Below are 26,837 nucleotides of genomic sequence, written 5' to 3'. Positions count from 1 at the left end.
GATGGACCAGAGGATAAGGCAGGTGCAAGATCGTGGACAGGCCAGGGTCCGATGCAGAGGTAGTCACAGGGCAAGCCGGGTAATCACAGGAACAGGTCAGACAAAGAAGTTATCCACAGGGAACGCTGTAGATCAGACAGCAGAGCTTTAGTGTAACAACTGAGTTTAAATAGCCCGCCTGGCACCGGGAAATGCGAGCGCGCACGCTACTGTGTGCACATGGGCCCCCACGCATAGGCACCCGCAATGCGCACCGACATGTGTGGAACTACTGTTCCACCTGTACAGTGGATTTGCACAGAGCAGCCTGGATCCTCCTCTTCTCGGGTCCCTTGCTACTGCTCCTGGCCCCTCCATCCTGCTGAGTGCCTCCACAGCAAGCAGCTTACTATGGGGGCACCTGAGCCAAGCCTGTGTGTCCATTCAGACACAGAGACACGGCTCAGCCCTCCCCTTTTCTCTTCTCGTTGGCTCACTGACTTTAATTATCTCAGCCAATGAGGGAGAGTTCCCGGACAGCTGAGGCTCTCGTGCAACATCGCTGGATCGAGATGGGGCTCAGATATATATTGGGGGGCTGCTGCATACAGAAAGTTTTTTTTATCTTAATGCACGGAATGCAAATGTAAAGGAGGGGAGAGGAAGAGCGGGACTTCCTCTTCTGTGTGAAGTTCTACTTAAGGTTCCATTCACACCTGAGAGTAGCAGGATAGCAGGAATACGCGTTCTGGTTTGTATTTAAAAATCCACTTCCCCACGTGTGGAATATCGATTGAATGGGTTGTGGACTATATATTGATTGTTCCCAACGGAATAGATCAATTCAAAAAGAAATCGATCATTTAACTATGCTTGTATTAACACCATTACACTTTTATTTTTTCCTGTATTTACCGATCACACTTGATAGATTATTGATTACTGATCACACTCATTCGATTATTTATAACATTTTATGTACAGTAGATCAATTACTGATCACACTTGCTATGGATTATTGATCATATTTAATATAGATTACTGATCACACTTTATGGATAATTGATTATTGATCACACTTGATGGATAATTGATTATTGATCACACTTGATGGATAATTGATTATTGATCACACTTGATGGATAATTGATTATTGATCACACTTGAAGGATAATTGATTATTGATCACACTTGATATAGATTGAATATTGATTACACTTGGATTATTATTTACTGATCACACTTGATATACAGTAGATCAATTACTGATTGCACTTGATATACAGTAGATCAATTACTGATTGCACTTGCTATGGATCATTTATTACTGATGACGCTCAATAGATTATTGATCACATTTGATGTACAATTGATCAATTACTGATCACACTTGCTATGGATAATTCATTACTGATCACACAAGCTATGGATTATTGATCACTGATCAAACTTGATATAGATTATTGATTACTGATCACACTCAACAGATTATTGATCACACTTGATATGGATTATTGATCACACTTGTATACCGTGGAATGGAGTTCCTGTACTAAAGAGCTGTGAATGATTTAGTGTATATAGGAGTCTGTCCCTCTTGCTGCGTATTTCATGTGTCACTCATTGATATAATGTTGTCTGTCACACATTTATTGGGATACGTCTCTCCTCCTCAGTACACGGGAAGGGAATTACTGACAGAACGAGCGTCACAGCCCTGATCATAGCTCCCCCTCCCGCCCGAATAACACACAACATAGGCGGGGACTCTCACGACGGCTCCGCCCCTCGGCAGGTCATGTGGCAAACACTGGGAACATACGTACGTCATAACTGTGCGCCTGCTTGGGATTACAGAGCGGCACTTCCGGGCACGGAAAAGTAAACACAGGTTGATCACATCGCTGGGTATTGTATATATTTTTTTTTATAGGGGCGGTATCGGTGGTCATGGGGAGAATACTGATATCACGGTACTGGTCTGTGGCTCTCCAGCTGCGGTAATGAATGCTGGTACTGGTAGTCCCTCAGGAGCAGGCGAGAGAGCCATGATCTTCCTAATGGTGGTTTGGGTTAATGGGTTCCATTTATTTGCCAGTCACTCTTTTTTCTTTCTTTTTGGATCCTGATCGTGTAGTAGTTGATGAAATGTTAAGTGTAGTACAGGGGTCAGAGAACTCTTCCACATGTAGGCCTCATCATGCACACAAGAGAATTAGAAGAAGGTGCGTTCAGTGAGGAGTGTTTTGAGCATATAAAAAAATGTGCATCCCCTTTATTTATTTATTTTAGCAGAGGTGGGGGTGTGAATGGACACAAGTCTGATTACACCTGCTGGTCTATGGGGGTGAATGGACCACTCGATCCAGTCCACCAGAAAAATGGACATGCGGACCTGATCAGACCCTTTGTGCGAAAGGGGCCTAAGTGTCATTTACACAATCATTAGAAAACCAGCGTGTGTGTGTGTGTGTGTGGTCTTAGTATATTTTTAGTTATTGGACTTGTAGTTGTGCTGCTAATGGCAAGTTAGTATATAAAGATCAGTTTAACTCTCACTATTAGCAGTGCAGCTCTAAGTGCAAAAATGTATCGCCTATTGCGCACACACAAAATATGTTCAACCCTAATGCAAGCTCTTCACACCTCAGATCAGCCCCAATGTATGAGTTTCAGATCTCAAGTCTGCCCCAAACCCTATACCTATGCTGGGCTTCTTCCGCACAGCATACAACATCCTCCGTCACCAGCTGGCGTTCACAGACGTCAGAGAGGTGGGTAAGCCTGACTTTGTCTGCCAGGCTGGGAACATGTGCTGAAGTTTGTGGACACCTGGTGTAAATATTAGACACACAAAATTAGTTAAACCCTAATGCATGCACTTCAGACATCAGTTCAGCTCCTATGCACACCTCACGTCAGCCCCAGCGAATGTACTTTAGATGTCAGTTTAGTTCCAATGCATGCACTTTGACATCAGATCAGCTCCAGTACAAGCACTTCAGATCTGAGATCAGCCACAATGCATGCACTTTAGATGTTGGTTCACCCCCGATGCATGCACTTCAGTACTTAGGTCAGCCTCAAACCCTGTACCTGTTCTGTGCTTCTTTCCCTCTTTATACAACATCCACGGCTATTGGTGGGCTTTCAGTGAGATCAGAGAGGTGGGTAAGCCAGACTATGTAATCAACAGCCTAGTGAGCTGTCAATTATAGCTAGTGTCAGTGGGTGCCAGCCAAACAGAATTGCATGCCAGCCCATGTTTGCAGGTTGCAGACACCTGGTTTAGTAGAACACTTTTGGTAATTAAAGTAGATGTAAACCCTAACTGGATCATATTTTGTATTTTAAAACAATGCTATAGTTTTAAAATAAAGTATTTGTTTTCATTCTTTGCATGTCAGCGCCACATATCTCCTGCTGCCTCTTGGCTGTCACTTCCAGTTTACATGCATGCCCAGAATGCTCTAAATGCACATTGTTATAGAAGCACTATGATACTGATTTATTTTTAAAAGGACATTTTACAAGTAAAAAAGAGCTATATAACAGGCCAGTTTAGCAACTTGTAAACAAAAATGAACACAAACCATTATGGTTTGCCTTTAAAGAGGAACAATATTGCACTGGTAATGTTATTATATAATAATTGAGTTCAACTTTCATTTAGCAGTACAGGTATGAGTGCAAAATTGTATTACAAAGCCACATGCAAATCATGTTCAACCCTAATGCATGCACTTCAGATCTGCTCCAATGCATGCAGTTCACACCTCAGGCCAGTCCCAAAGCATGCATGTCAGATGTCTGATCGATCCCTATGCATGCATTTCAGACATTGGCCCCAAACCCCCATACTTTTAGGTGCATGGGTACCCCTGTAGGCTATCTGGCAGCGTCTCCCATGAAGCACACGAACATTGTCAGCCACCACCTGGCTTTCAGTGACATGGAGGAGGTGGGTAAACCAGGCTTTGTAAATTATATCCTAGCAAGCTGTCAAATATAGCCAGTGTCAGTGGGTGCCAGCACACTCAGCATTGTGTGCCAGCCTGGGCTGCAACTAACATACTCCTATAGTATGGGCTAAAGTGTGTGTTGTGTGTTTTAAGTGTTCCACTTTCCTGATTAATAGAACATAAGGTTAAGGTAGATTTGACTACCACACTGTTATTGTATTGAACATGGTGTAAACACAACCGATTACTTTAAAGAGGTCACTTCTATTGTTGACCTTGTGATTATCAGTTGGGAGTATCCATCCCAAATGATCAATTCTTCCCTCAAGGTCAGTGCCCTGGCTGAATTTGCACAAATTTGAAAATGCTCTGTAGACAGGCAAACATTTTGGGGCAGAGACGGCCAGGCAACTGTCTGGCTTGTCTTTTCATATTGTTTTGATTTTCCTTTTGGAAATTTTTTAAATAAGCTGTAAACTGAAACCTCACTTTTTTTTTATTTATAGTTCACTACTTCTGTGACTGAAGATGACGAGACATGGAAAAAACTGCACAGCTGGAGCTGTGTACACCTACTACGAGAAGAGGAAAGACACTGGTTTGTAGCACTTTAAAATGGAATTCCAGACAGATGTTTTTAATTAGTTTTTTATAGAATGGTGAAGGGCTGCGACCCTGTCCCCCATCTTACTTTCTTGTCACAGTAACCAGTTGTCTACTTGTCACAATGACACATTAGTTTCCGTTCTTTCTAAGTCAGTGACCTAAAAACCAGTGTACGATCAGAAGCTCTGACTTTTCTATGACTTTTTGACCTGCTTGTTCTGGGTTAGTGCTTCTGCTAGGACAGCCAGGCAACTAGCACTTCTTGAAGGGGATAAGCAATGGCAGTGCTTATATTTTTTCTCCTGCACACAAGTGTGCAGATCTTCACGTTCAGATCTGTAATTTGTACAGATTTTAATGTAGCACTATTGTATCTTATGGGCCCATGCACACAGGTCTGTTTTGAACTGCAGTGTATAGCTACGTAAACCAAAATAAGAAAAATCTGCATCCGAGGTCCTGCATAAGGGCTGTATTGTATGCCTTACGCATATAAACATTTGCTATCTATCTATCTATCTATCTATCTATCTATCTATCTATCTATCTATCTATCTATCTATCTATCTATCTATCATACATGGACCCTGTTGTCTGCTATTGCTGCTCAGAGCTGACATGTAAATATCAACCATGTGTGATTACACAAGACTGTAGTATAGATGTCGGCTCTAAATGAGTCGTTCGTGCAGCAATCATAAAGATATCTGCATCGCACACCAAACTGATAGACATCCAATTGCAGGATGCTGAAGCAACAGGTGAATGATGCTACAGTAATCGGATAAAGGATATGTTTAGGGCCGAAACAACTAATCGATTAATCGATTACCATTTTCATAATCGATTAATCGCCCAGTAACATAATGGGGTTAAAAAAAACTAAAATTGGCCCTTTATAGTACAAAAAGAGCAAATCGCTACTGTAAATATTACTTTCACTGTCCAACAGTAAAAAATTAACCCCTACAGTAGCAATTATTTGCTCTTTTTGTACTAATTTAAGTTTTTTTAACCCCTCAGGCCTGAGTCACTCCTCTGTGTTTTTTGGTGCTTTTTGCAGAAACGCACTACAGTTCATTTACATGTTTTCCTATGGGACACATTCACATCCATGATTTTTTTCAGCTGCTGCCTATTTGGAAAGGGCAAGGACTTTTTTTAACGCAAAATGATTTTTTGGTTCTATACACTTCAATGGAGAAGTTTCAGAAAAGCATGTAATGTGTTTTTGCGGCAATTTGTGTTTTTTAATCTGCCCACCAACAAATTGGCTAAAAAAATCACTGCAACATTACATTTTTTTTTTTTTAATGTTATTAACCGATTATTAGAAACAATCGGCCAACTAATCGATTATGAAAATAATCATTAGTTGCAGCCCTAGATATGTTGTCAGCACACATTAATATTATGTGAAAAGAAGGCTTTCCCACAGTGAGAACAACAGTTGACACAGATTTAACCATTGTTGACCTGATTTTTCAAAATGCAAGCTATAGGGTTGCCTCCTTCGTTTTACTACTTAATGGGTAGACAAGTATGCAAGTCAGGCTTCATCAGCTCCATCTTTAAAATTAACCTTTAACTTGTCCATTGAGCAGTTGTACCTACCGTATTTTCCGGCGTATAAGACGACCCCCCCCTAATTTTCCAATGAAAACAATGTTTTGGGCTATACTCGCCGTATAAGACTACCTCACACAGGGATGCAGTCTCGTAGCTCCGATCCAAGCTCAGTGTCTGAAGGCAGCTCTGGAAGACTTAGATTCTGGTCCATCCTCTCTTCATGGTAGAGGTGAGCAGGCACCGCAGCAGATCATCTTAACTTCTCTCCTGATGGCTCTGGTCCTGGCAGGCTGAGAGCTAGACCCCATCTATAGGTCTACGCACTCCTCTCTCCTGGCTCAGTTTGCCCAGAAAACGGTGACACTTCCTCCTCTAGGTGCAGCCACTTTTGGTATTAATCGAAGTCCACGGTCTATTAGCCTCCATTGGCAAGTACAGTACAGAAAAAGGTGACTTCCATTGCAGTATGCACTGAGCCAATCCCGGCGGGCGATGCACTCTGTTGTTGAATACAGAGCTTGTGACGACATCAGCCCGCGCCGCTCCAATCCGAGCAGGCTTAACAAGCTCTGTATTCAGCAACAAAATGCATCGCCCGCCGGGATTGACTGAGTGGCGCATACTGTATGTAACAGTATTACCGAGCACCAGGCGGGCTTCACATCCATCTGGTGGCCTCTGCACCTGGCGTATAAGACGACCCCCGCTCTTTGGCTGTGTAATTAAGGTGTAAAAGGTCGTCTTATACGGTACCTGTACCTTGGGCAGTTGTACTTACTTTTGGTTGCTTCCTCAGCGTCCTAGTCACCCGTCGGAGCCCTGGCAGAAAAATGCTAACAATTATTAGAGAACAGTTTTTTCCCAGAGGTATTTAGCCCCGTACAAACTCCAACCCAACCTGGAATTTGCACTCTGGGTTTTTAGGGCCTTTTTGAGAAAACGTGGCAGTGGGGGAGCTCATGAAAATAAATTTACTTTGAAGGTGCTTATGAAGAAATCCTGATGTTTGCCTTGTATAGGCCAAGTACAGGTTTGCTTAAATCTAAAATGGCAAGCGCAGGTTTGTCTTGATGGGGGTTTTATTTAAATAACCAACAGTTCTAGAATAAGGTCCTGTTTTAATAAATTCCTGCTGGGACTGAAGTGAAACCGTACTCAAACAGCTAGTTTGTATTTCAGCTGCTTCTGGATATGGAACACAAACTGTTCGGCTCAGCAGAGATGCCGTGAAAGATTTTGATTGCTGCTGCTTATCTCTCCAGCCATGTAAAGATCCTGTGGTAACGTAAGTATTGAATGGACCACATGTCAAATATGGGCTATCTTCGAGGCCCAGTTGCTGTTCAGCTTTCTTTGCACGTAGCCCAGAATATAATATAAAAAATGGAATCTGTTAGGGTGGTTGCTGCCTGGCAAAACAAAAGTTGCCACCAGGGGCTGTAGGATGCCACTGTTTGACTTCTTGATGCGCAGAGCATAACAAGGACACACCATCAGTAGCGATAGAGTCTAGAAAGATATTTTATTGACAGATCAACAACGTGAAAAAGCTTCATGTGGGTTCACAAATTGTTTGTTTATTTCTCTGTCTCTCAAGTCCCTTTTCCAGGAAAGACCATGAGAATAGAGCTCGCTCCCTCCTTCCAAATCCCCAACCGCCCCCCCCCCCCTTCCCCATCGGGGCTGGAATCGCGTTACCCCTCAGAGTAATCCAGTCCTGTGTGTGTGTGTGTGTGTGTGTATGTGTGTGTTTTTTTTTTTTTTTTTTCTCTGGACGGTGTAACGTTTCCTTGGAACTGATGCAAGAAGCCTGGTGGGCAGTCTGGTGCAGGAGGCGGGTGCTTTACCTTGTCTGTGTCCCGTCTGTGTTACCCCCTGTTTACGGGGCAGATCTTGGCCGCCGTTCTCTTGTTTTCAAGGCCAGGACAGTCAATGTGTCCCCCTTTTGCCAGTTCATCCAGCTTTTGGGGGAAAGCAAGCCGCTGTGTGCTGATGGTAGGTGAGCTCTTTCTTGTGGATGGGTGTAGCCCCAGAGCCCTAAAAGCAATCTACCTGAAATATAGAGAATAGTCATCAGGACCTATAGTGAAGAGTCAGCATGTTCTTCAAAGAGTGTTTAAGTATATGTCACTCTTCTTTGAAGTGTAGTTAGGCCTTGTAGGCAAAGTTATTTCTTTCAAGTTACACACTTTCATTCGCCACTTTCAGCTCTTAGGTGGGTATAATAATCGCCACGAATGCCACATGGCCATAAGTTAAATTTATCAAGACAGTTCTAGGAAGTATATACAATTCAGATCTAAGCACTTAAACAGCTAGGGCAGCCCTCAAATTTTCCACTCACATTCTGCGAGTGGAAAATGAGAGCTGGCGAGTGTGGGCTGCCTGAGAGTGGGGTAGGGAGCACTGGCAGGCGGGGTTGAATAAAAGCTCTTCTCCCAGTGATCACCCAGAAGGAGAGAGGAGAGAGCCTGACAAATCATCAGAGCGCTGAACATCGCTGTAACAGCTTTAATTTCAATTGCTGTGTGTTCCTTGCACTCGCTGTCGCATACAGACCCGCCTCCTGTCCGGGTACTTTGATAGACAGAACACAGCATCCAATCCTGGGACATGTGACATATCAAAGTCCCAGGGCCAGAAGGCGGGGCTGTAAGCAATTGCCTGTGGTGGGAACAAAAGGCAATTGAAATTAAAGCTGTTACAGCGATGTTCCTCTGTGCTCCTGCCGGAAGTCCTCTCCTCTCTTCCCCTGCACAGGATTGCTGCTTTGTTTGGCACGGGTGAGGTGGCATTGATGGATACAGGTAGGCTGCATTATTGGGCACCTAATTCTGCATAAAACATTTTAAGTGTAATTTCATGAGATAATATATGAGGGTGTGATTAGGGGCAGGGTAGGGGTTTGGTGGAGCAACTGGTGGCGAGTAACCCTTGAGGCCTGGCTAGTAGCTTAGGACTGGAAATTTTGAGCCCCAAGCCAGCGTATATGTTTGGAATCTTTAAGTGAGCTCAGAGCAGATTAACATTTTATTAATATTAGTTCCCTGATGGTGATGACTACAGCTCAGTTGAGAATTTGTGTCTTTATTTTGATACTACGTTATAAGGGCTTCTTTGAGAGAGCGTATGCCAGAATATTGTCTCCTTTAGTGCCAATAGATGGATATCTCCACATTTATGAAGATTATGTGGAAACTGATATATTTCTCTTGGTAACTCTCTATGCTTCCCCTGTTAGTAGAAAGCCACATTTGTTTGTGAATCCAATAAACACAAATATATTATAATTTTGATGATAAAAGTTATGTTTTCAGCCCTAGTGGGTTAGCTATGTGGATAGTAAAGCTCATCGCCCCCAAATTTATTGTAATTAGTTCCCACACAGTGGCCATTTATACCTATGTGAATAAGAATCAGGCTTTCTTTATCCTATATAAATAACCACTTGTCTGAAAAACTCTATTCGGCAAAGTCCACGGTGAATATTTAAAAAAAAAAAGCTCTGTTGGGCAGGTACTTTTATGGTTCCAGGTTCACTCTAAAACACTGCAAAAAGGGACACAGCTTTATGAACCAACAAAATCATTTACCTGGTTATAGAAAACAGTATTTAAAGATTTATTGCTGACTGTGCCATGCTGCTGTAGATCAGTTTCTCTTGATGCTTATGTATGCAGGCCAGACGGATACATCTTTGAGAAAGAAGCCATCTTGGAATACATCTTGCACCAGAAGAAAGAGACTGCTCGTCAGATGAAGGTGAAGCATGGTGATGATGGGGTTTTACTAAAGAGTGATGCACAAGAGTGAATATATATCCATTTGTTAGTGGAGCAAATGGGCCTTTTGTTTTTCATACCATGATGCCATATTTCAAAAACATTATGAGCTGCCAGGAAAGGTACACAGTTGTGCAAATGTTTTGTAGTTCATAAGTGTGTCATGCAGGAAATCTCAGGCAGTGTAAACAAAAGTTTAAAGCTCAATGTCTTTAGTGATTTGCAGAGTCACTAAATAGTCATTTTATATTGACTTTCTTTAGCAGACCCAAAGTGTGCTCTACAGTGATTACCCCCCCCCCCCCCCTTTTCCCTTTGCATAAAAATGCATACTAAAAAATAAATGCACATAAGCAGGATTGGGTCACTCCAGAGACAGGTGGCCATCGTATTCCTTACAGCCTGGGGACAAGCTTAGCCTCTATATTCATTTTAGTACAGAATACTTTAAAAATTCAATCTAATGGTTATAGCATATACCTCACAGCTCGCAACACATACCTTTTTGTTTGACATTTTGGGGGGAGATTTACTAAAACTGGAGATTGCAAAATCTGGTGCAGCTCTGCATAGAAACCAATCAGCTTCTATGTTTTAGCCCTCGTTCACATTGAAAGCGGGTTTGGAATCGCCCCTGAAGTCGCCAAAAGTAGTACAGGAACTACTTTTGGAAATCAGTGTGGCGCTGCAAAGTTAGTCACACCCGTTTGGACAGTGCCGTTGCCAACAATAGGTTGCTATTTGGAATGCGATTTGACTTGTCTAATCGCTCCGATGTGAACTCCTTGTAAAAGCTTAATTGAACTACCTGATGTTAGAAGCTGATTGGCTACCATGGACAGCTGCACCAGATTCTGAGTGCTCCAGTTTTAGTAAATCAACACCTTTGTTCCTCCAGAGCCCATCTGAAGTTGCAATGAAAATGCTGACTGCCTATATGCATAACTGTAGGCACATTACCCCACCCCACCCCACATGTTTGCTAGGTCCCTCAGGCATTCTACAGTGGAAATGGGGACAAAAGCCTGCTTTGGTTAATGTTTTTTTTTTGGTCCAGTTTTTACGGTTTAGTCTAATAAATGGCATCTATGAAATCTCAGTGACAAATGAGCTGCTCGTGAGAAAGTGTAGTGATGTGCAAAACAAAGTGAGACAGAACAGCCAAATTAACTTAAAAAAAAATGATCCTCTACCTTTAAAGCATGGAAAACAGCACAGTGCTGTGTATTTTGTCCTTTTCTATCATCTAAAATACCTGGCTGGACCCCTACCTGGTGCTCCCCTCCCCTCTGTAAACTGACCACGTTTTTATCATGGCTGCTGAGCCATGGTACTGTGGTCAGTTTATCTGCCTCAGTCATCCTGCTGTGTCTCATCTGCCCCTCCCCTCCTTCTGCCAAAATAACTGATCTCTTCATACAACCTCCTGTGTTTAGATAACGTTATGTGCTATATAAAAAAATATGCAGTTTTATACCTTATTTCAGAGCGGCGATCACGTGACCGCCTACCGCTCTCCTCCCAGCTGATGTCAGCGGGCAGTCACATGAGTGGCCCTCTGAAATAAGGTATAAAGCACATGCGCTGGGGAGCATAACGTTCTCTAACACAGGGAATTGTATGAAGAGAATAAAGTGGTTTTACAACCGCTTTAAAGGCGACTACTTGCTAATGCCCTTCTCTCTGGTAAGATGGTAGCTTCAGAAGGAGGAATGAGGTATTGGGTCCCTTCCATAGTGAAGGGTCACTTCCCCACCATCTTGCTACCTCATGTTCAACTGTGAGGCATTCTTGTACTGTTTGAAAAGCCAAGCTGAGCATAATTTACATTTAGCTTCGCTCCAAGGAAGGTGGCACTAATGCCGCGTACACACGATCATTTTTCAGCATGTCTAAAAAAACGAAGTTTTCCCAACTTCATTATTAAAACGATGTTGCCTACACACCAACGTTTTTCAAAAAAGATCTAGCAAAGCGCGGTGACGTACAATGGCACTTTAAAGGGGAAGTTCCATTCGCCTTTGGGCTGCTTTAGCTGATTCTGTGTTAGTAAATGACGATTCGCGATTTTTTTTGTCTGTTACAGCGTGATGAATGTGCTTACTCCATTATGAATGGTAGTTTTACCACAACGAGCGATCCCGTCTCATAACTTGCTCCTGAGCATGCGCAGGTTTTTTTCGTCGTTTTACCCCTACCACTATCATTTTTTACAACCCGAAAAACGACATCGTTTAAAACGACAGTAAAAAATGCAGCATATTCGAATTTTTTATTTTTTTTTTGGTCGTTTTTCAGAACCTGAAAAATTATGTGAAGCCCACACACCATCATTTTGAATGACGTTTTTGAAAAACTACGTTTTTTTTTCATGCTGAAATTTGTCCTGACACAGAAATAGATGTTGCATACATTTTCTCTTGTCCTCAGCACCCTTCAAAATTAACATGTTTCAATAAAGATTCCAGAAACTTTCATCACTTAAAATAGTAATGACCTCAATCCAGCAGCCCCGCCCCCAGCTCTCTCCCCACAAGTTGTGATTGGAAGAAGTAGGAGCTGACGACTCCCGCTTGTGCCTCTGTCTAATGAGGAGAGAGAGAGCCGAGGGAAACCGCTGCTCTTGTGCACATGGATGAATCAAGATCGGGTATTTAGGGGGGCTAGTAAGAGGGCTGCATACAGAAGGGTTAATAAAAAAACATTGTACCTTTTGAACCACTTTAATGAAATATGCAGGATTTTGCTGGAGACATTGCTCAATTTTATTGGTTAAATGATGTCCCAATTATTATAGGGTAAATCTATTTTCCTAAAATTGGTTAAATCGCAGCCATTTGAAATGCAAAGTCAACACCTGTAGTGGCTGTAATATGCATTTAGAAAATTGTGCTGTTTGTGCACGAAAATTCCTGACTAAAGACAGAATCCTTTTTTTATTTTTTTATTTTATAATCACATAGTTGTATGAAAAGCAGAAGAATGAGAAGAAGGCAGAAATGGAAGAATTAAACAAAGCTGCAAAGGACTCCAAAATGAAAGTGTTTCTTGATAAGGAAATGTCCATCATCAGTAAACCACTCAACCCCTTCTCAAAGAAAATGGGTATAGTGAAATCTTTTGTTTCTCTGCTAATCCAATTTTTTTTTTTTTTTATATGCACTACTGTTGGTGGAGTCTGCAGGGTTGATAACTCATCCCATTAACTGGTGGTGCATTTAGATTACACAATTTCTGGGGCAGTTTAACCCTTCTGCTGTATATAGTGCTTTCCATTTAATTTATGTTTGCTAAAGATTTCCCTTTCTTATAAATCATATATTTTTGAAAGCATGTTACCTCTTCTCATACCAAACACTGTTCTCGGTACCACACAGCCTGGTAAAGTTTTGCTGAAGCTCTTCAGTGATGTGGAGGCTTTTAAACGTTCAGGTGCAGCATTACGTTGCACATTTCTTCCAGCCACTGCATATGCTTGTATGGCGGGCACAGTGGCTGGGCAGGAAACTTTGCTCAGTAACGCTAAGCCTGCACTTTTAACAGACTGTGTTACCAAGCTGACTGCATGTGTGTTTGCTTGTGTACACATGCATACACGCACAGCGCTGCTACCTGAGGCAGCCATCTTTGCTATGGGAGGAGCAGCAGAAATGGATTTGAGTGTCACCACTATTTTGTGTGTGGGTTTTTTTTTTGTTTAATAGCTTCCTGTGTCACTTGTCACACTAAGCTTTTTTTCACATTCTAGTCTGAAAGTTTTTATCTTGGTTTGGCTTCCTGCTTATTTATTGGGGGGATTTTATGCGTTTCTGAATATTATCTCATGTACAGTACATGATCTTGTGTGTGCTTTCTTTGTTTTATTTTTGAGGAAGCTGCTGCATGGATATCCTAATATTCATTGTGGATTTTTTTATTACATTTTTAGAGGGTAATGGCTCAGTAGAGGAGGCCAGCAGCAGTCGGCAAAGCGGTGAGGATAAAAACAAGCAGCTTCCCAGCTTTTGGATCCCATCGCTGACACCAGAGGCCAAATCCACACTTGTGAAGAAGCCAGTGAGTATCCTAAATAAAAACAAAACCAATGTATTTTGAGTGATGTACCGGATTTATTCACTTTAATAGGATACAAGGCATTTCCAACTGAACTCCAGGCAGCTAAATGTGTAAAATGTCATATCTCCATAGATTACATTCTGCTACCCATTTAACAATAGTTAGATCTATTGCCTGCATTTAAACAGCACAGTGATTACATTATTGTATTATATTACATGTTATTTATTCGCTACCAGTCTGTTTTTCCTAAAAATAAAAACTTCCTTTTTAATTGCGCATAATAAAATTTTACATACATGTTCCTAAAACCATACAAACCTTTCCCCTTTACTTCACATTAATGTTGCTATAGTGGCTGCCCATATAGGGCCCTATATGGGCAGCCACTATAGCAATATTGCTTATAAGTATAGTTTATACACACACCTGTTTCCAATGTAAGGCTGGAGTGTTGACAATGCTTCAGTACACTTCCTCTGTGATTGTTTTTACATTGTGTGTCCTTCTTCCAAATCACTCTTCTTTCCAGTAATGCTAGGTAGGTTTGGTTCCGTATTCGCATTATCACAGAGAACAGTCAAGCTGCAAAAGCTGTATAGTAAATGCAGGATTAAAGAGGGGGTTCACCCTATATATTTTTTTTTTCTAGCATTAAATTAAGCATAGTAGCGCGAGCTACAGTATGCCTTTATTTTATTTTTTTTGCCCCGTACTCACTGTTTAATCCTATAGTGAAGATTCAGATTCCCCGCGGGGAATGGGCGTTCCTATCCAGAGGGAAGATGATTGACGGCCGGCTCTGGCGCGTCACGCTTCTCCGGACATAGCCGAAATAGGACTTGGCTCTTCACGGCGCCTGCGCCTAGTCTGTGCGCAGGTGCCGTATAGCGCCGTGAAGAGCCAAGACCTACTCCTATCTTCGGGGAGGGTGACGTGCCATAGCCGGCCGTCAATCATCTTCCCTCTGGATAGGAACGCCCATTCCCCTCGGGGAGTCTGAGTCTTCACTATAGGATTAAACAGTGAGTACGGGGCAAAAAAAATAACTAAAGGCATACTGTAGCTCGCGCTACTATGCTTAATTTAATGCTAGAATGTTGTCATTGAGGGTGAACCTCCGCTTTAAGTATTTCAGTCACAATAGCTGCATAATAGGTGCTGGGTCAAGTAATGCCGCTCTCGGTGAGTGACCGAATCTCATATGTTGTGAACTGGAACCCAGGGTGCTGCACAGCTTGTCTGTGAAATTCAATAACATGCACAAATGCGGAATATTTCTACACTTCTTTATCTTTATTGAAGCATTAAAATGATATCACAGATATGACTGGAACATTAAAAGGTCATACCTGTGATGTCATTTTATTGCTTCAATAAAGATACTAAGGAGTGCAGAAATATTCCGTATTTATGCATGTTACTGGGTCAAGCAGTAGCTTTGAAGTAAATATTTGACTTGGATATCGCATCACAAAAGTTGTGCAACAAACGCCAGACAAGGCAATAAAGCCTCTACTGTTTTGCTTTAAATGCTAAGCAAACTGAAGTCTCTTTGCAATAGTTATAGATGTGCAATAGTTATAGATGTGCTATTCTGGTTAACATGATTCTGGCTGAGAGACCATCCCTGTTTCATTTTCAAAGGATTTATAAAGCTGTCAAGTCACACAGCCCAGCTAGGAAGGAGACATTAGTTTTTTCTGTTAGAATTGAGGAATACAATGTACAGATTGGAGCGTGCATTGGAATAGTGCCTGTTTATATCTGCCTATAATTTAGCTTTAAAGTGGTTGTTAAAGCGGAGTTCCGGCCAAAATTTCACTTTCTAAATATAAATACCCATGTAATGCACAAGCTTAATGTATTCTAGTATAGTTAGTCTGTAAACTAAGGTCCATTTTGTTAGGTTGTTACAGCATTTAGACACTTTATAAAATAGAAATTGACTGGGGCCATCTTAAGTGTGGGCATCATGAAGCCAGACTGTATGACTTCCTGGATTTCAGCCTTTCAGATCTAGCACATGCTCAGTGCTGCACATGCAGTGTCAGATCAGGTTTCAGCACCTGTACTGTCCAAGTCGCATGATTCTTCGAGACTGGGGAGTGCACAGACTCCTGGAAAGTTACACCCACTACATTCCCAGGAGTCTGTGCGGTGTAGGTTAGGAAGCATTAAGCACCTAGGGTGCAGGAAGTGGGAAGATTAACTATTCTGCCTAGCAACAACACTTTGAAGGCATCTAAAAAAAAAAAAAAAAAAGATTTTCGTAAAGGGCTAATGACATTTTTTTAAAACTACTGATGTAATGTTATATTTATGGGTGGAACTCCACTTTAAGCTCACATGACTCTCCCCGGCTGACAGCTATAGCGATAAGGGCAGAGAACTCCCGCTGATGTCGCCCAGGAGGAGAGAGAAATGTAGTCACATGAGCGCGAGGAGACGCTCTGGGATGAGGTTTAAATTGGCATACTTTTTATACAGCAGAGGGACACGCATCGTTGTATAACAGGTGGGATGGTATGTGTATGTGTATATATATATATATATATATATATATATATGTGTGTGTGTGTGTGTGTGTGTGTATATATATATATATGTATGTATGTATGTATGTATGTATATGTGTGTGTGTGTGTGTGTGTGTGTGTGTGTGTATATATATATATATACACACACACACACACACACACACACACACACACACACACACACACACACACACACACACACACACACACACACATATATATATATATATATATATATATATATATATATATATATATATATATATATATATATATTCATTTTTTAAATAAATATATAGCAGCAGGGGCAGGTAGTGTCTCAAGCTGATGGGCAGAGAGGGGAGGGGGGTAGAGAATGGGGAAGAGGAGAGCTATGGATGACGAAGGCTCAAAATTTCAAGTCCTGAGCTATTAGCCAGGCCTCAAGGGTTACTTGCCACTAGTTGCCCCGCCCAACCCCTGCCTCTAAACATGCCCTCATATATTATCTAATGAAATTACACTTAAATGTTCTATGCAGAATTAAGTTATAAAAATATTAACAACAACTTTATCCATACGCAAAAATGCAGCCTGCCCGTGTCCGCCAGTGCAGCCACGAGCTCTGCGCTGACTTCATTGCCGAACCTTGCATTCTAAAGTACTTCACCAGTCCATAGGAAGAAGGTAAGATGCTGCAAGTCAGGTAATTTGGGTTACTATCCACCATATAATGAACCCCAAGATGCTGTTGATTCTTAGGGTGTTTGTATTACTTCCAAAACAGAAGTAGGTAGGAATCTGCAATAGTTGGGCAACATACATGTAGTGTATGCAGTATATGTGTATGTATTTTGTAGACCTTCATGGTGTTTCAGTTAGTGGCTCCATTCAGAACACATTTCCACATTTTGATACTCACTGCTGTTTTTTTGACAGGACAAGAATGTTTACTGTCCCATGAGTGGAAAGCCTCTGAAGATGAAAGACTTGATAGATGTAAAGTTTACTAAAGTGGATGAAAAGGTGGATCGGGTCGGTCTCATAAACCGTCAAGACAGATATGTTTGTGCAGTGACGCGGGATATGCTTGGCAATTCTGTACCCTGTGCAGTTTTACGGCCTTCGTAAGTTGCTTTTGTGTTTTTGAAAAAAAAAAAAAGGCTCATTTTATAAAAATAGAGCAAAACCTATGAAGTCAAAGTGACACGTCATTGATGGTTTATACGATATTTTTCCTTTTCTCTTCCCCAGCCTAACAAAAAAAATCTGTATAATCCTTCCGTTACATTTTACAGTGGGTCGAGATAGAATTGATCACATTTCAGAAAATTTGTGGGGGGGGGGAAATTGCAGTACAGTAATTTCAGTACAACAGAAGTACCTTGTACAATGGGGGTGATTTACTAAAGGCAAATAGACTGTGCAGTTGCTTCAGAGGTTAGTAAATGAGGTGAAGATTCACTTTGCAAAGAATACCCAATTGCATGCAAGGAAAAACAAAATCTTTCCAATTTTGCTTCTACATGATTGGATGATGGAAGTCAGCAGAACTTCCCTCATTTACTAATCTCTGGGGGAAACTGCATTTGCAAAGTGCACTGTGGGGTTGATTTACTAAAGGCAAACATTGGGGGTCATTTACGAAAGCCAAATCCACTTTTCACTGCAAGTGCAAACTACACTTGAAATTGCACTGAAAGTGAACTTGGAAGCGCAGTCGCTGTAAATCTGAGGGGTAGATCTAAATTGAGGGGAAGCTCTGCTGATTTTATTATCCAATCATGTGCAAGCTAAAAGGCTGTGTTTTTTTTTTTTTTTTTATTCTGCGTGCATGTACCCCTCGGATCTACAGCGACTTCACTTTCAAGTGCACTTGTAGTTTGTACTTGTAGTGCAAAGTGGATTTGCCTTTCATAAATAACCCCCTTTTATATAGCAGGAAAATTAAATTTTGGGATAATTTTTAAAATGTTAGGCTTCTTTTTCAATGGGCGTACTGATCTATACACCTGTACAAAGGGCCATCTTGACCCCTCAGGATGCACAGGTATCCTGTGCAGGCAGGCTGCTGCACGGATCTCTAAGCACATCCTGGAGCGAACATTTGTGCGGGTTTGATGCACAGATCAGGCTGCAGTCTGTCTCTGTTCTGATCCGTGTATCAGTCTTGAACAGATGCACACTCCAGGCTGTGCATGCAGGTCTGTGCAGCTTGCCCATCTTTCATTGATTTGAACAGGCTTGACTGTATGGGGCTGAATGGAATACCTGGGCACCCTGCACAGGTGAAGATGGCCTTTCACATGGGTGTATATCTCAGTACATCTGTTTGAGGCCTAAATATGTGGGTTTCATAATCGTATGGCTGGCTCGTGCCGTGTACACAAGATCGAGATCGGATTTTCCGACAACAAAAATTAGATGTGAGCTTTTAGTCGGAATTTCCGACAGCAAAAATTTGAGAGCTGGTTCTCTATTCCGATCATCTGTATGCAATTCTGACGCACAAAAAAACGTATGCTCTGAATCGATTTGACGCATGCTTGGAATCATTGAACTTGTTTGTAGGTCCCTGCGTTCCTGACGGTCGGAATTTCCGGCAACATTTGTGTGATCGTGTGTATTCAACACAAGTTTGAGCCAAAATTCTGTGGTGTGAGAAAAATCTACGATTTTCTTGTAGGAATTTCCGATCGTCTGTATGCGGCATCAGATAGAAGGCATCCCAAATTCTTGCATCACACGTCATGTGTCTAGCACTTTGCATGACAGTCCACCAACCAATCTGTGTAAGTGGGAGGCATGAAGGGGATAAAAACCTCCAGGCAACATATCTGTTTGTATTCATGCAAATGGAGAGAGAACTCTTTTAAAATACGAACATTTTTGTAGCAAAACGTAAATGTTATTTTAAGAACAGGGTAACTCGCTGTATGTACAATATCTTAATACAAAGCAAACTGTACCAGTTAAACTGGATGTCCTTTCACACGGTGTGTGTGTGTGTGTGTGTGTGTGTGTGTGTGTGTGTGTGTGTGTATATATATATATATATATATATATATATATATATATATATATATATATATATATATATATATATATATATAATAATATTTTTCCCATGTTTTCTTCAACTGTAATTAGATTGTCTTTGTGACTTCATCACCCACCCATTCATTGCTTTCTAGAAAAAGCCTTTAATAGGAAAGGCTTGATGCTGTGTAGCTCATATTTGATCTAGAGTTAAATGTCACCTTGGCAGTTTTACTGTAGACTGAACATTTTCATTTGAAAGACAGAGACAAGGTAACCTTTGAAATGGGAAACATTTATTTCCTTGCATACACATGAATTGCATTTGCAGTGCATCAACAAGATTCATTCATTCGTTTCATTCAGTTTTATCTCCCATTGAGGTTATGACATTCTTTTGTCTACAGTCTAGACATATTTTTTTTATTTCTTCACCCCAGACCATATGTGATTGGATCTGGGGTCACTAGTCTGGATGTTGGATATATGCTGACACCTGGAGGACATAATGGGTACTGCGGATTGTTTGATGGACTTGTCATTTTGTAAATTTTTTTTGTATTGCCTTATTATTCATTATCAGGGTGAATCATACAAATCTATACAGCCTATAATTATTAATAATAAAAAAATGTATAATTTTTTATATATATATATATATATATATATATATATATATATATATATATATATATATATATATATCCAGTATGGTGGCCTGAGTTTATGGGAGGAGCCCGGAGGGTATTTAAGCAGCCCACTCACACATGCTCTTTGTCGGTTCAGTACTACACGTCACTGAGCCGACTCTTCCCAGCTCACCTCATGTCCGTGAGTCTGCGCATTCAATCGCATTCAACACCCTCCCGCCCTTCCCTTTTTCAGGGCACTTCTCATCATATCCTTCAATTAACTACCCATTACTTACCTTGGGTATGCCCCCTTTTCTTGGCATACTGACCAGACCACCAAGGCACACTTCAGGTCTATTTATGTTGTAAGTCTTGTCGCGTGTTTATGTGATCCACATCTCTCGCGGTCAGAGGGTAACGAGAATATATATATATATATATATATATATATATATATATATATATATATATTAGTGTAGACCAACTATGTTGGAAGACCAAGCCCAGGATGTAGAATTGTATAGGTGTATTTGAATCTTTTACTTCCTAAAAGTAAATTTGAACCCCTACATTGTGCTCTCGTGCCTAGTGTGGATAGTGTGAAATGGGAACGCAGAGGGACTGGCAGGAACACCAGGTATTTCGCATAAGGGAAGCAATACAAAGAGAACAGGATACTTTTTCATACAAATACATAGTACAGCAGGCACATATCATGAATATAAAATGTTGGAGTAACATATTCTTTGACAACTTTCTTCTGATCGCTTAGGGGAGCTGTGGTCACATTGGAGTGTGTGGAGAAGTTGATTAAGAAAGACATGACTGATCCGGTCAGTGGAGAGAAGCTTACAGAGAAGGATATTCTTGTTTTGCAGAGGGTAAGTGTCTGTCATTCCCTTGTTCCTAATAGAATGTTGGCAATTATTTTTAAACATCCACCGCCTGGAAAAGATTATCCACTTTATTTTTAACACCTCTGCTATATAGTAACAATATTCCTAGTCTTAACTCATGTACAGCTGTCAGGTATTTCAGGAACTTATAAAGTACCATGGTATAAGTCTCAAAACATTGTGTATGGGCACCAGTTATTGAAGCATTTTCTAAAGGGGGGTGTGTGGTGTGAATTTAGTATCCAGAGAAAAAACAAATACCCAGATCTAAACTTGAAATGCCTCTGCTAACAGAGACAGCAAATGATCAACTTAGGTTTTGCAACTTTGCATGCTTTTCTGGTGGTTCAATTGGAAGAAAAATCCTTGTAAGTAGTGTTATGATTTCCATGCGGGATTTCTCATCCTGTGTTGTCTGTCTGCCTTAATGCGCTTCTTTAGACCCCTTTCACACTGAGGAGTTGTACAGCGCTAAAAATAGCGCTGCTATACCACCTGAAAAACTCCTGCACTGCATACTCCATGTGAAAGCCCGAGGGCTTTCACACTGAGGCGATGCGCTGGCAGGAGAGAAAAATAATCTCCTGCCAGCAGCATCTTTGGAGCAGCGGTATACACGCCGCTCCTTCCCATTTAAAACGATGGGAAACCGCTGCAATACTGCCCGCAATGCGCCTCTGCAGAGGCGCATTGCGGGCGGTATTTACCCTTTATCGTCTGCTAGCAGGGGTTAATACCACACCGCTATCGGCCTAATCCCACAGCAAAGCCGACGGTATAGCGCCGCTATTTTTAGTGGCGCTATAACGCCACCGCACCTCCCGCCCCAGTGTGAAAGGGGCCTTAGTCATTGTGGCACCAAAGTTCTTTTAATACAATTTATAAAACTGAAGTAAGAAAACCTGTACTTTTTGCCCATAGCAAGGCATCAGATTTCAGCTATCTTTTTCTAGTCAGTATGGGTAGGTCACTATGGACAACACAGATCCATTGCTTCCAATTTTTAAAATTTGTCCACACCGTGCTGGTATCCTGATGATATTCAGCAGTGCCTAAGTCCTCTTGCCTTTTACTGTTGGTGTAGTATATAGTAGCTCTTACTAGGTTTGCACCAATGCCAAGCTTTTGCATGAGTATCGGTATTCGTGGAAATGCTCTGATGCTTGATCCGATACCTGTTGTATCGTGCCAGGCATCCTTAGCGTAGCAGCGGTGGGGGGGGGGGGGGGGGCAGGCAGCCTCTCAAGTGATCGTGCGGACAGTTGCAGGCACTAATCCCCCTGTATAGCCATTCAATAGCTGACAAATACTTCTCTGCCGCCGCCTCCTCCTCCCTCCCACGGCTGTCAGCTGCTTTATTGAAAGGCTATACAGGGGGATCGGTCACTGTAACTGCCCACACCAATCACCCCTGGCTGTCCCCTGTGTCCTCCTTGGGTCTTCCTCCTGGCTTTCGGTGTCGTCCTCCCTCTCATTTACCGGCTTTCTCGCTTTTGGTGTGTGTGTGTGTTTGTTTGTTTGTTTTTGCTCTCTATTTATAATATTTTGTCCACTTTCCCTTTCTCAAAGGGGAGATGTCAGGGGTCTGTTAAAAAACAAAACAAAAAACAAAACAGCTGGTAAATCTAAAAACAAACAAAAATGATTAAAGGATAAATTGTAAAAATAATATAAAAAAACTGACACTGTACACCCCCCCCCCCCCCCCCCCCAAAGAAAGCAATGTAAAAAAAAATAACAAATACATTTTTTTTTAAGTCGTTTATTTTACAATTTATCGATGCAACCCTAGTTCTTGCATATAGAGATGTAGTGCTGCTAGAGCACACTCCCACACAACAAATGCTGGTTTAACTGACAGAAGGATAATGAAGGTCCCTCATTTTGCTCCAGTAAAACAAAAAAAACATTTTATAGAAAAGTGATCATTTGAAAACACATCTGAGACACTCTCTGGAGATGCAGCAATCGGTCATTGACCAGTGGAGGGCTCAGAAATGGCATTCACAGCATGGGACCTGCTGTGAGGTAGCAAATGTGTTGAGTCCTCAGTTGCTTGGCTGGGTTCTGGGAGGAAAGTGCTTCTAGAAAGTGGTGCTGGATGATGCGTTTTTTTTGGGGCCTCAATGGGTTCTATACTGTGAGTGATAGTCGGCTGATACTTGCATCTTCAAGCCCTGTCACTGTCCTGGGACTGTTGGGCTTATTGCTGCTGCTACATCCTTTTAATTGCCTCAAATGTGCCTTCAAATGATCGCTTTATTGCAAGGGTGCTCAACCTGTGGCCCTCCAGCTTTTGCAGAACTACAAGTCCCATGAGGCATTGCAAGGCTGACTGTTACAAGCGTGACCCCCCCCCCCCCCCCCCCGGGGACAGTGAAGTATAGAGCTCAACATTAACCACTTAAGGACCGGCTCACGTATATATACATCATCACTTTAAAGATGAATATCTCGGTAACGCCAGCAGCTGCTGCCATAACTAAGATATTCATCTTTTCCATGGCCGGTCCTGTAAACGATAACGGTGGTCCCCGTGGCTGATTCGGCGCAAGATCACCCGTATCGGCGGCGGGAGAGGGGGGGTAACCCTCTCCCGCGCTTCACGCTGCTGTGTGTGGATACGAATGAGGGGAAGATGGGCCCCCATCCATCTCCATAGCATAGCGGAAGCGACGTCAAAATGTCACTTCTGCCCATTCTTCTTAAAGGGGAAAATTTGTTTGTGTGTGTTTGTTTATTTTTTTTTTATTTTTTTAAAGAACCGTGTAAAAATAAATAAATAAAATGGATTAAAATACATCCGAAAACAAAAACATTTTTTTAAAGCGCCCCGTCAAGCTCGCGCGCAGAATCGAAAGCATACGTGAGTAGCGCCCACATATGAAAACAGTGTTCAAACCACACAAGTGAGGTATCCGCAATCGTTAGAGCGAAAGCAATAATTCTAACCCTGGACCTCCTCTGTAACTCAAAAGATGCAACCTATAGAATTTTTTTTAAACGTCACCTAGGAAGATTTTTAAGGGTAAAAGTTTGATGCTATTTTGAAGCGTGACATGTTGGGTATCATTTTACTTGGTGTAACATTATCTTTCACAATAAAAAAAAAATTGGGCTAACTTTACTCTTTTTTTTATTTTTTAATTCTATTCTATTCTGGCATGGGTCTTCAAACTATGGCCCTCCAGTTGTTCAGGAACTACAATTCCCATCATGCCTAGTCATGTCTGTGAATGTCAGAGTTTTACAATGCCTCATGGGATGTGTAGTTCAGCAACAGCTGGAGGGCCGTAGTTTGAGGATCCCTGCTCTAGGGTGTTGTTTAAAAAAAAAATATATATATATATATATATATATATATATATATATATATATATATATATATATATATATATATATATATATATATATATATATATATATATACATACATATATATGGCCTCTGTCCTCCTCCCTCCCCCTACCTAACCTGTATCAGAAAAAATGTATTATTTATAATCCACTCCGGTCTGGCTACATGCTCCGGCTCGGGGAGCGCTTGACAACCGCTATGAATTCTGGGAGCTGTGACATCAGGCGCTGCTGTCTGGTTGCAGATGTTGAGCCCAGTGCTCTTCAGTTCTCAAAAAGCTTTTACAGCTCTCCTGTTTTTCGCTGCAAATAACCACACAGGACTGATTGTTTAGCTGTGAATTGCCTTTCAGATGTAACTGTCTCTCACTACATAGGATAATAACTGTGGCTTCTTTGCAGGGTGGCACAGGATTCTCAGGATCAGGAGTACAGCTGGAAGCTAAAGAAGCTCGACCAGTCATGCAGGCATGAGAAGTATTTGTATCGCCAACCTCTCCATTCAGCATCCTCCTGTAATTTTGCCCTCTTAACAGATTCAACTACAAAAATTTGATTATTCCCTTTTGTGTGCAATAAAGTAGGTATTGAACATTGGTTGGGTCCTGACAGCTCTGCAGAACTAAATCTCAGCTCAGTGATAAAAGTAGCCGGCCCCCAGTTTGTTGTGGCTCCTGTTCCTCTATTATTCTCTCAAATTGAACAGTCGCATGTCCCTCCCATTACCTAGGAGTGGATCAATTTGTGCATATTCTTACAGCATATCTTATAAGGTGAGCGATCCATCTAAGATTTAAGCTTTTATCCTTTTTTTAAAAACGGATACTGAGCCTTCTTATTTTATTTTACATAAACAAATGAATCTGAGCTATTCTGATTGGAGAACAAAGATGTTGGTAATTGTTCCCATATTTATTGCAATGGGGGGGTAAGACAGAGAAAACTATGTAGGCTCATCCTGAAAATGCTAGCTAGGTAGCTGCCTCCAGGCTTTAAAGGGGTTGTAAAGGTACAATTTATTTTCCATAAATGGCTTCCTTTACCTTAGTGCAGTCCTCCTTCACTTACCTCATCCTTCGATTTTGCTTTTAAATGTCCTTATTTCTTCTGAGAAATCCTCACTTCCTGTTATTCTGTCTGTAACTCCACACAGTAATGCAAGGCTTTCTCCTTGGTGTGGAGTGTCGTGCTCGCCCCCTCCCTTGGACTACAGGAGAGTCAGGACGCCCTCTCCGTTGCAGATAAAGGAGCTGTGTGTTAGTGGGCGTCCTGACTCTCCTGTAGTCCAAGGGAGGGGCGAACACGACACTCCACACCAGGGAGAAAGCCTTGCATTACTGTGTGGAGTTACAGACAGAAGAACAGGAAGTGAGGATTTCTCAGAAGAAATAAGGACGTTTAAAAGCAAAATGGAAGGATGAGGTAAGTGAAGGAGGACTGCACCAAGGTAAAGGAAGCTGTTTAGGAAAAAAAAAATTGTACATTTACAACCCCTTTTTTAAAGGAAAACCTTTCTTGAGATAAAAATAGAGGCTGCAATTGCTGACCTCTCCTAAAAAATGCTGGTTGCCTGGCTGGAATGCAAGCAAAGTCTCTTCAATACTTTAAGTTGTTGATGCAGAGCAAGAATGTGGATGAGGAATCTCACTATCCTGATCTGCATACTTGAGTTGAAACCAGAAGATTGGCATAGACAGCCAGGTAACTGGCATTTACAGCCTGCAGACTCCAACTTGGGACAAGTATGCAGGTACTTTTCCATAGTCGGTGATTTAAAAAGTAGTGAAGCCATTGAATCTGACAGGAAACACATATTCAGAAACAGAGGTTAGCAGTGGCCTTTTGGACTGGTTTAGCCTTTCCTAAAAGCACTGTATAATTAAAGAATACATTCACATTTAAAAAAAATAATAATTATAAATGCATTTTTTTCAGGTTAAAATTAGCATTTTATGACTTGCGGGTACAGTGTCGGGCTCCTGCACACTGTATAGCTATATCTGTTCATCCCTTTCGATACGGGCAGGCACTTAACGAATGACAGAAAAATCAATGAATTACCTAGAGTGCGCATCAGTGCCCTGGTAGTTCATTGAGAGCTACAAATCATCAGCTGCAAAGGCTGACGGGACTTGTAGTTCATTAAAGGATAAGTTCACTTAAATTTTTTTTTTATTATAAATGCCCATTTTTAAGGTGCCATACAGGTCTCCTGCAGACTATGAGTGTAAGCTGTCTGCCTGTACATCGAATGGGCAGGCAGTTTTACACTGACCAAAAGATTTAATTAACTACTGCAGTGCTTAACAGTGCTATGGTAGTTTATTAAGAACTACAGGCCGACATCCGCAAAGCATGTTGTTACTTGTAGTTCATTCACAGAACTCTGTGAATGACGTGGTCAAGTGGGTATACCCCAGCATGGCCGTGCTCTTTTTAAA

At 41.5% G+C, this 26,837-nt stretch overlaps 1 protein-coding gene across 1 annotated transcript; it reads left to right on the top strand.

Moving 5' to 3' along the window:
- Positions 1-4,447: 4,447 nt before the first annotated feature.
- Positions 4,448-25,208, top strand: LOC120916498 (nitric oxide synthase interacting protein). The gene is made up of 8 exons (XM_040327497.1): positions 4,448-4,539; positions 7,296-7,401; positions 9,797-9,878; positions 12,862-13,003; positions 13,827-13,954; positions 17,413-17,600; positions 20,917-21,025; positions 24,799-25,208. Exons 1-8 carry the CDS (start codon positions 4,470-4,472, stop codon positions 24,868-24,870), a joined length of 897 nt encoding a protein of 298 aa, XP_040183431.1. The 5' UTR covers positions 4,448-4,469; the 3' UTR covers positions 24,871-25,208.
- The last annotated feature ends 1,629 nt before the right edge of the window (positions 25,209-26,837 follow it).

This window comes from Rana temporaria, chromosome 10, assembly GCF_905171775.1.
Source record: "Rana temporaria chromosome 10, aRanTem1.1, whole genome shotgun sequence".
Classification (NCBI taxonomy): domain Eukaryota; kingdom Metazoa; phylum Chordata; class Amphibia; order Anura; family Ranidae; genus Rana; species Rana temporaria.
The sequence above is the reverse complement of the archived record's forward strand: the minus strand, read 5'-3'. Positions and strand labels throughout refer to the sequence as shown.

Excerpts from the sequence above, each read along its gene's own strand:
- LOC120916498 (XM_040327497.1), top strand. The coding sequence starts at position 4,470 with ATGACGAGACATGGAAAAAACTGCACAGCTGGAGCTGTGTACACCTAC. Across the intron at positions 13,004-13,826 it reads CCCCTTCTCAAAGAAAATGG|AGGGTAATGGCTCAGTAGAG; the intron begins GTATAGTGAAAT and ends TTACATTTTTAG. Across the intron at positions 17,601-20,916 it reads TGTGCAGTTTTACGGCCTTC|GGGAGCTGTGGTCACATTGG; the intron begins GTAAGTTGCTTT and ends CTGATCGCTTAG.